The 9,457-nt window shown below is 41.2% G+C and overlaps 1 protein-coding gene across 1 annotated transcript; it reads left to right on the top strand.

Moving 5' to 3' along the window:
• Positions 1-3,139: 3,139 nt before the first annotated feature.
• Positions 3,140-5,804, top strand: LOC145864047 (uncharacterized). The gene is made up of 4 exons (XM_082969077.1): positions 3,140-3,575; positions 4,344-4,398; positions 4,589-4,700; positions 5,329-5,804. The coding sequence occupies exons 1-4, from the start codon at positions 3,279-3,281 to the stop codon at positions 5,663-5,665; spliced, it is 801 nt and encodes a 266-aa protein (XP_082825203.1). The 5' UTR covers positions 3,140-3,278; the 3' UTR covers positions 5,666-5,804.
• The last annotated feature ends 3,653 nt before the right edge of the window (positions 5,805-9,457 follow it).

Raw genomic sequence — 9,457 nt, 5'->3', positions numbered from 1 at the left:
CTCAAATTTCTCTCAGAATAACATTAATGGTGTGTAGTCATTCATTCATGATGCACACTCATATTTATGTTGTTTGTTTGTGGGTAATCTTGGCAACCCAGAACTGAAAATCTCATTTAAATTACACCATTTATGTTATGTAGTCTGTCCACAAAAGATTAGGTTGTGGGCATTGTCAATGCATCATTTTGGCACACTCCTAGAGGCCTAAGAAAGGTTTCCAAACTGGCAGCAACAACAGGGCAAAACAGACCGAAGGTACATATCAAAACACTCAACCATATTTAAGGTTTAAGATGAGCTGTCATTCCAATTTTTCCCTTAGACATTGTAAATTAATGACACACCATAACCAACCACATTGGACTTAAATTGGTACAGCATTCTCACTCATGGGTGCAACAAATAGAGCCTCTTACAAGGCACGCCTCAAAATATGTTAATGACACAGAAACAACAATTCCATGCACCTATTAGAGGTCAAACGTTTTTGGCGGTCCAAAGATACGGTGACATTATGCATCACAATAGTAATTATATTTCTGTTGTAAACTGCTGTTTTTTAATACTGTAGATATGGATAACATGGGTTAGGCCTATCAAAACATGCACCACCTACACATGCAGCAGCGAGAATTGCATTGAATCTAAATATACATTTCAATAATTTACCACCCGTGAGGGCGGGGTACCACCCGTATAATATACTGTAGGCTATTTCACAAAATCAATCTAGTGGATACTGAATAGAGTGCCATTCAATGCAACAACATCATCTTTTTTTTACAGGGCGGGATTAGATTGTCGTCATTTGCGAGAGGCATTGTCATTTTCAGAATGTGGTTGGGTCGCTCCTGCTCATTAACCTTATAGCAGGGTAGTAATGTCATTATGACTCACAGACATTCTTAAAGGCATAATCCACCCCGAACCACTAATTATTATGATTAACAGTGTTAAACAGTGTTAAAAACCACTAATAGGCTATGTGAAAATAATGTTTTTTTGTGAACAAATGTTTCACTTTGTCATTATAACGAGGTTGGTAGCAACATGTGAAAATCACTGCAAAACCCACAATACAACGCTATCGCTGGTCTTGCCAGCTAGCTAGGTAGCTAGCTAGAAAACGTAGCTACTCACAATAATACCAAAGCCAATATCAGCATGTGAATTATCACAGGGCGCATTATGAGATGGTACTTAAAGAAGAAACTGTGTTGAATAATCTGGTACACTGTTAAGATTGAGCACATCTAAGCAAAATATACTTTGTCATGACAATATAAACGGATGGATGTGTTCTAGACAAGTATGACCATATCATCTACCATTGATTTGGCGATCTGGAGTGCAGTTAATTGTTTTAAAAGCGTTATGAAATGTGATAGTGTGTTATCCCCAGTGACAGAACCATGTATGACGCGTTCCTATAAGATTTCCTGATTTCACAGACTGATCACTTAGAAGTTAAATCATGGAGAATTGTTTTATTTTCCCCACTGATAGAACATAGTCTTTCACCAAATTGACAGGGGCTTCAGGATTTTTATTTCTGGGGGTGGATTATCCAATTAATAATAGCTCATACTAAATTGTAATGAAACAGGCAGGAAGCATGGCTTGATCCCTCAACCTTCTGGCCCGAAGCCCTGCTAGCCATCTACTGTGCCACACAAAAACATGCTCAAGTGGCAGAGACGATATTTACCCTCATAAACCAGGGTCGCTACAATATAAAAAGAGGGCAAAATTACATACCTTACTGACTTATTACTGTAACCATGTGGCCTATGTAAATACATGACCAAATGGCAGAATAGAATACCCAATGGAATATTGAAGAACACTGGTTCGGAATAAGAAGATGTGTATTTTCAGTGGAGAACAACTCATGATTTACCTCCTTGTTTCTGCTACTTTGTTTTACTGTTTAATAAAATGTAAAGTTGTGAGAGTGTATAAACAGCATATAGTTTATATCAGTACAATACTTGGAGTGAAATAGGTACCGTTAATCATTTTGAGTGCGGGAATAGAACATTTGAGGTGCCCGTACTCAGCTCTGGTGAGCTTCTGCCCAAGTCAAGCACTTGTTTATATACAGCATATATATGCAAATACACATGTATGACAATTCTTTTTGGAAGAGAAAATACATCAATATGTATGTCTCCCCTTTTTTTCTAATAAACATGATTTGTAGTGTTCTATTTGTGACACTCGTTTGTGTAAGGTTTGATGGTCAGTAGGCTTGGTGCTGTATGTTATGTATTAAACTAATAATATAGTGATTGAAGCAAGACTGGATGTACAAGGATTGAGGACACTGACACTCTGTATGTTATTGTATTTATGACCTTATGAACACTGTCCTTCTGTAGCAGCTAGCAAAGTCACTGTCTTTTGTTGTAACTCCGTACAAACCTCCCAGGCTGATGTTTACGGAACATTGGTGCTGTGAGACTGGAATATTAGGGACTACTTGCAGAAGGCGAGTTAGACCTTTTTCTTGGCTTCTGTGTGAGAGGTGTCTCCCTGTTTGCAAACATGTATTGAACCGAAGTGATTTATGATCTGATTTATACCTGCGACTGCTCTGCTCTTTTGTTCACCTGAAATCCTCTCTTACACCTTAGTCACGTGATTAGACCCATTCTTCCTTTCGGAACAGTCAAACTGGTTATGCCATAAACATAACCAACCACACAACCAGATAAAGGGAGGTGGGGAGTGGTAGGCGGTGGTGCTGGAGAGTTGGACAAGACATCCTCTTCATTCTTTACACAGATTTTGAGGTTTGAGGTCTTTTTTGTGTTCTTTAACAGTGCTTTCAATTTGGATTACGAAGCATCGTTTGAACTAAGAAAACTAGAGGCAACCCAGGAAGAGGAATACAAGACCAGGAATGACAGTAAGCCTCAGATATACTGTAGAGAAAAGGAAGAGGAACAAAATGATGTACAAAGCAGTTCATAGATTTGCTTCAGGCTTCATGCTGTAGGCTATGGGAAGACTATGATAACCAACGAGTCATTGAAACTCACTCATACGACCACACGTTATCATTGACTCAGTGAATAAGGTAAACCGTTTAATAGTCACTGTGCTCTCTGCCACACAAAATTAATATTGTAAAGACGTAGGTGATATATAGATATACATACAGTATATACACATATAAAGTCCAGCAGACACACATACATTTACACACGGACAAATACATAGACTGAAAGAACATAAAGAACCAACACCCACACAAACTCCCAGAGGCAGCCATGAGGGTTGTATTGGTGCTAGGAGGCCTAACTATCCTGGTCTCTATGGGCCTGGCGCTGATCGTCTTTGGCCAGCACCTGACAGAAGCCAAGCTGACCCTGCAGAACCTGCATCTGGATCAGATGCAGAGGACGCGCGTCAACCAACTCAACGAGAGGCAGTGGCTGGAAAACCTGCTGAAGGGGCAGCTAGACTGGAAGAAGAAGAATGTGGAGGAGATGGAGGCAGAGGTGAACAAACTGACCGAAGAGGAGGGGAAGAAGAAGACTGAGGTCGAGGCCTGCCAGGCAGACAAGGTGAGAGACAGATCATTACTGTTCTATACATACTAGACAGACCTGGGTTAAATACTGTACATATAGACCATTGGTGTACTATAAAGACTAGACCAGGACTGCCCAACCCTCTCCATGGAGATCTACCATCCTGTTCGTTTACAGTCCAACCCTTACCTAACATACCTGATTCAGCTACATAAGGCATTGGTGAGCAGCTAAAAGTAAAATCAGTTTGCTAAATTAGGGTTGGAGTGAAAATCTGGAGGACAGTAGCTCTCCAGGTACTGGGCTGGGCTGGCCTGCACTAGACAGACCTGGGTCGAATACTGAACATACAGGTATGTCGAATAATTGAGCTGTTCTTGATTCCATTTTCCTGGTACAATGGATCCAATGGAATAGTGCCAAAAGCGCAACCCCCAAGCATTGAACAGTGATGATAATGGCTTCGGGCTGTGTAGCTTGGAACAGGGTGCACTAAACCAGAGCAATCAAAAAAGCAATTGAAAGTATTTAACATTTGACCCAGGTTGGTGTATGGTGCTTGTCAACCCACTGGGCACACACTGACTGAATCAACATTTTTTCCACGTAATTTCAATGAAATGATGTTGAACAAACGTGGAATAAACGTTGAATTGACGTCTGTGCGCAGTGGAATGTGCTGAGTAGAAGGATTTGAAGCACTCAGATAAGGATTTTTAGTATGTACAGCAAACAGTAGGCGTAAATGTTGTTTTTCCCCTTTACCTATATTTTGTGTTATCTCTCACTTTCGGCACAAAGAAACAAAAGGAGGAAGAACTTGCACCCATACAGAAGGAGCAGAGTGATATTGAAGGTATGTGAGTCTTTTCTAGTAGAGTTGTTATTCCTGTAGCCACTTGTGCCACAAGGTGGTGAAATCTGGTAACATGTCACCCACTGTAACAGAGCGCATCTCTCTCTGGGTGTATTTCTGAAGTGGCTTCCCTTTGCCTCTCTTCTCTGCTCTTCTCTTCTGATCTCCTCTCCTTGTCTGGTCTCCTCAGCGACGTTCAAAACTGAAAAGGAGGCTTGGACTGGGGAGATCACCACTCTCAAACTGCAGTTGGAGCAGAGTAGCAAAGTGTGTGGTTTTGTAAAGGACTCAACAGATACAGCGTAAGTAGCAGATTTGTATTACCTAGAAAATGAAAATAAATATGTATTTTATATATTTTTTATTTCACCTTTATTTAACCAGGTAGGCCAGTTGAGAGCAAGTTCTCATTTACAACTGCGACCTGGCCAAGATAAAGCAAAGCAGTGCGACACAAACAACAACACAGAGTTACACATGGAATAAACAAGCGTACAGTCAATAACACAATAAAAAAAAAGTCTATATACAGTGTGTGCAAATTGCGTGAGGAGGTAAGGCAATAAATCGGCCATAGTAGCGAAATAATTACAATTTAGCAAATGAACACCGGAGTGATAGATGTGCAGATGATGATGTGCAAGTAGAAATACTGGTGTGCAAAAGAGCAGAAAAGTAAATAAAATAAATATGGGGATGAGGTAGTTAGATTGGGTGGGCTATTTACAGATGCGCTATGTACAGCTGCAGCGATCGGTTAGCTGCTCAGATAGCTGATGTTTAAAGTTAGTGAGGGAAATATAAGTCTCCAACTTCAGCGGTTTTCGCAATTCGTTCCAGTCAAAAATAGAACTGTACAAGTCTACTCACAGTACTGGTGAAACATCAAACAAAGTTCATGATGATAATAAAACCTCTTGTTTTCTCCAGGAAATTATGTCCACCCAAAGAAGGAGCAGCAAAACCTGAAGCGGCCCCTGTACAAGCTGAAGCGGCCCCTGTAAAAGCTGAAGCGGCCCCTGTACAAGCTGAAGCGGCCCCTGTAAAAGCTGAAGCGGCCCCTGTACAAGCTGAAGCGGCCCCTGTAAAAGCTGAAGCGGCCCCTGTAAAAGCTGAAGCAGCCCCTGTAAAAGCTGAAGCAGCCCCTGTAAAAGCTGAAGAGGCCGCTGTACAAGGTGAACCTGCATCTGTAAAAGCTGAAGCAGCCCCTGTAAAAGCCGAAGAGGTCCCTGCACAAGCTGAAGCGGCCCCTGCTCCAAAGCAGTAAACGTCTCCAAAGATACGGTGACATTATGCATCACAATAGTAATTATATTACTATTCATTCGTGATGCTCACTCATATTTATGTTGTTTGTTTGTGGGTAATCTTGTGGGTAATCTTGTGGGTAATCTTGGCAACCCAATGTAAATTACACCATTTATGTTATATAGTCTGTCCACAAGAGATTAGGCTGTGGGCATTGTCAATGTGTCAGTTTGGCACACTATGTCAATGTGCCTAAAGTAATTAGGTGCTGTTCGTTTTCAAAAACGTTTAATATCTTATCAGTTTTTAAATAAACGTTTTTTGTTTTTAATTTCCATTTTTATAAAGCCTTTTAGTTAGGCACAGAAAACACGGAAAGAGAAAACACTGCTTTTCCCTGTTGGTGGTTCATGTGATGAAGAGGGTGGAACTCCTATCAAACCTGCACAGTTCAATACCAATATAACTTAGACCATTAAAGTTTTAATGTAGCTTACCTTATCATCATCATCATTGACTGCCAGGGTAAAACATAATATTGTAAAGCTGTTGGGTGTAATCTGCCAGGTTAAAATGGAGCCAGCTGGTGGATGAGTAATATGTAAACATAGGGTGACAGTGAGCAGCGAGCAAAATGACCATAGACGAGATGTTGACAATGGCTTATTAATAGGCATAAATACATAGTATTTCTATGATTGCAGTCCTCAAAGATTGAATTGCAATGAATCAAATGAATCAGATTCAATGGTTTACCGCCCATAGGGCGGGTGCAGTTTTTTTGTGCTTTGGAATGTTCGGTATTCCTGGGATACCATGCTGTCACCATGTAAATTATATAAAAACATTTATAAAACGGGTTGTTTGGATCCTGGATGCTGACTGGTTGATAGAAGGGAGTTATAGCACAACAATCCCCGCATTCACCGGGTAATGCCTGTTAACAGTTCCATTTGATTTATCAATGCGCATCCACTATCCACTAGCCTGGCTGACGTGACTCACGGTACCACACAGCACGGTACCACACAGCAGACTCACTGGTCTGGAAAGGAGGCCGTTTATTACAGTTTTTCTCCATTGGTTTGGCTCATTTCTTGAAACAGAAATTACATTCTCAAAACTCTAAGATCATTTGGCAAAACAGTCTTACAGTTCAGCACAACACTATAGCTCACTTGCAAAAGCTCATATCTCTCCTAAAACTGTTCACTCATGCTTCAAAACTAAATTCCTTTCCCATATAAAGAGTCAGTGCCACGAAAATGGCAAAGATCCTTCTCAATTGCTTTGGCTAATTTCTTGAAACAGACCGGACGTTTTCAACACTCTTGGTGCTTTAACCAAAACTAAATTTCCTTCTCATTTAAACAGTCAGTGCCCCCAAAATGCTTCGTCCCTTTGGCATTGTGTAAGCACTGCAAGTCAAAATGTTTAGATGTTTTGTCACTATGGCAGAGGACCATTGAAATATCCCTCATGTCCACCTTTCAGTCTTAGCCCAGTCCTTCATTGACAATGGTTACTGTACTGTTTTTTGTCCAGCTAACAGAATACAATTGTGTATAAAACTGAAAAAAAGAAATAGGATTTTAGGGTAAGAGTAGCCTCCAAGGTTTGACATCACACATTGCACTCATACTGCCAAGGAAATTGTAACCATTATCATTCACACACATAAAGTAACTTCCATACATCAGAGTAAAAAGAAAATGTATACAGCATAATATACTGTAATATAAACACACAAACAAAAAACAATGAAAATTATATGCAGCCTACAGTGCTGTAAATAAAGCTGGAGTTTCACAACTAACAGTTCTTCACTGGTCGCTGTCCTCACCCTCCTGGCCATCCACACGCTGCTGTCTGTCTGGCCACAGATTCTCGTCCACATCACAGCGTATATGCTCCCTTGCGATGCAACGAGGGAAGAAACGGCGTGCATGTCGCAACCATCCCCTACACTGATCTCCTGTAATATCCTCACACGCAGCGTCCATTGCATGGAGCAGGGACCTCTGATCTTGAGCCCGATGCTCATACACTCTCCACCTCCAAGCAGAGAAATACTCCTCAATAGGATTGAGGAAAGGAGAGTAAGGTGGTAGGAACACCATGACCATCCTTGGATGAGTAGTGAACCAGGCCCTGATGAGCGGGCCACGGTGGAAATTCACATTGTCCCATACAATGACATATTGTGGTAGGTGAGGCCTTACGAGACCTCTCTCATTTTCAGGGATCAAATCAAAATGAAGGCGGTCCAAGAAGATGAGGAGCTTCTGTGTATTGTATGGGCCAAGACTGGTGATGTGAGTGGCCACACCATTCTCAGATATGGCAGCACACATAGTTATATTGCCCCCTCGCTGGCCTGGGACATCCACCGTGGCCCGGTGGCCAATAATATTACGGCCACGTCTTCGGCCCTTGGCCAGGTTGAAGCCAGCTTCATCCACAAACACGAGGATGTGATGGGTCTCGTGCTCCTCGGCCTCTTCCCCCTATTCCACCACCACGCACCCTTACTCCTCCTCCTCCTCTTCTTCTTCTTCCTCTTCCTCTTCCTCGAGCAGGCAGTTGCCCTTGTTCATTTACTTGGCCAGGTGCCTCCATGTTCAGAAATTGTACTGGTCCTGCATGGTCAAGCTCTTTACATACATGTTTGGCAGCATTCACAGTCATGGACAGCACCTGTCAGGTAACTAATCATACTGTTTGATTGGTCATCTGAGATGTGTGAAACTCCTCCTTCGTTAGTCAAGTTCTAGTTTCACCTGACTGTCAATTGCTGTAATAAATGTATCAAATGTTCCAAGGGATTCATATATGGTATTCATGGTATTATGTTCTTGACTAATTTTGACAATTGAACAGACTATTGTGCATGTGATGACTTATACAATGAAATGACGCTGACACGTTTTGGAGAGAACAACCATTAGACTGAGAATCAGCAATCAGTTTAGATCGATAAGATCTATTCACTTGGAAATTGTGCTAAATGTAGGCTACATGTACTTAATCATTTGCAAAGATGTACTGAGACATTGAGACATGTACTTAGACATTTGCAATTTGATGAAATGAATGAGAAATTCAATTCTGTTGTGAACAATTGCCAAGTGGTTTGGAGGTTTGTCCATGTAGTTTTGAGAATGTAATTTCTGTTTCAAGAAATGAGCCAAACCAATGGAGAAAAACTGTAATGCAATATTCACTCAGAAATTGAGCAGACGGATTGATTGGTTGAGACCTCTCATTGTTTGGATTTGAAAATCCAACATTTGTAATGGAAGGGGGCGGTGCTCAGGGGCTTTGTGTGGCTGTGCCTGTAGGTGTTTGAGTGAGACAACATCAAAACAGCCTTTCCAGACTCTAAAGTCAGGAGGACTTCGAGTTTGGTATCAGCCAGACTACTGTCCCACAACCCAGCCAGTCAATTTATATTATAGCCTTAACTTCATCTCCCCTGTTAAAAAGTATCTAAACCATTTTCCCCCATGCTATTAGGTTAGCATTTCGTTTACAACAGTTAGGGTTTGTCTAAACCTTGCTGTCTGCTTCTCTGACCTGTGGAAGTTTTTTTGCGATCTCCTCCGTACCATGCATATGAACGTGACGTGACTGACAGTTTCTCTGAGCCAGGCAAATTAATTTATCAGGATCATTATAATGGATATATCCAAAGAAATGGCAAAAGAAACAAACAAATGTAAAACAAAGGAAAGTACACATAGTTGCTGTCATTTCAGCTGCTTTCTTTAGTTTGCTAGAGGAAAGGAGAAGTACAGTAGCTAGCCTGGAG

Source organism: Salmo salar, chromosome 25 (genome assembly GCF_965601325.2).
Source record: "Salmo salar chromosome 25, fSalSal1, whole genome shotgun sequence".
In the NCBI taxonomy this organism is placed as follows: domain Eukaryota; kingdom Metazoa; phylum Chordata; class Actinopteri; order Salmoniformes; family Salmonidae; genus Salmo; species Salmo salar.
This window is presented reverse-complemented; position numbering and strand designations above follow the sequence as displayed.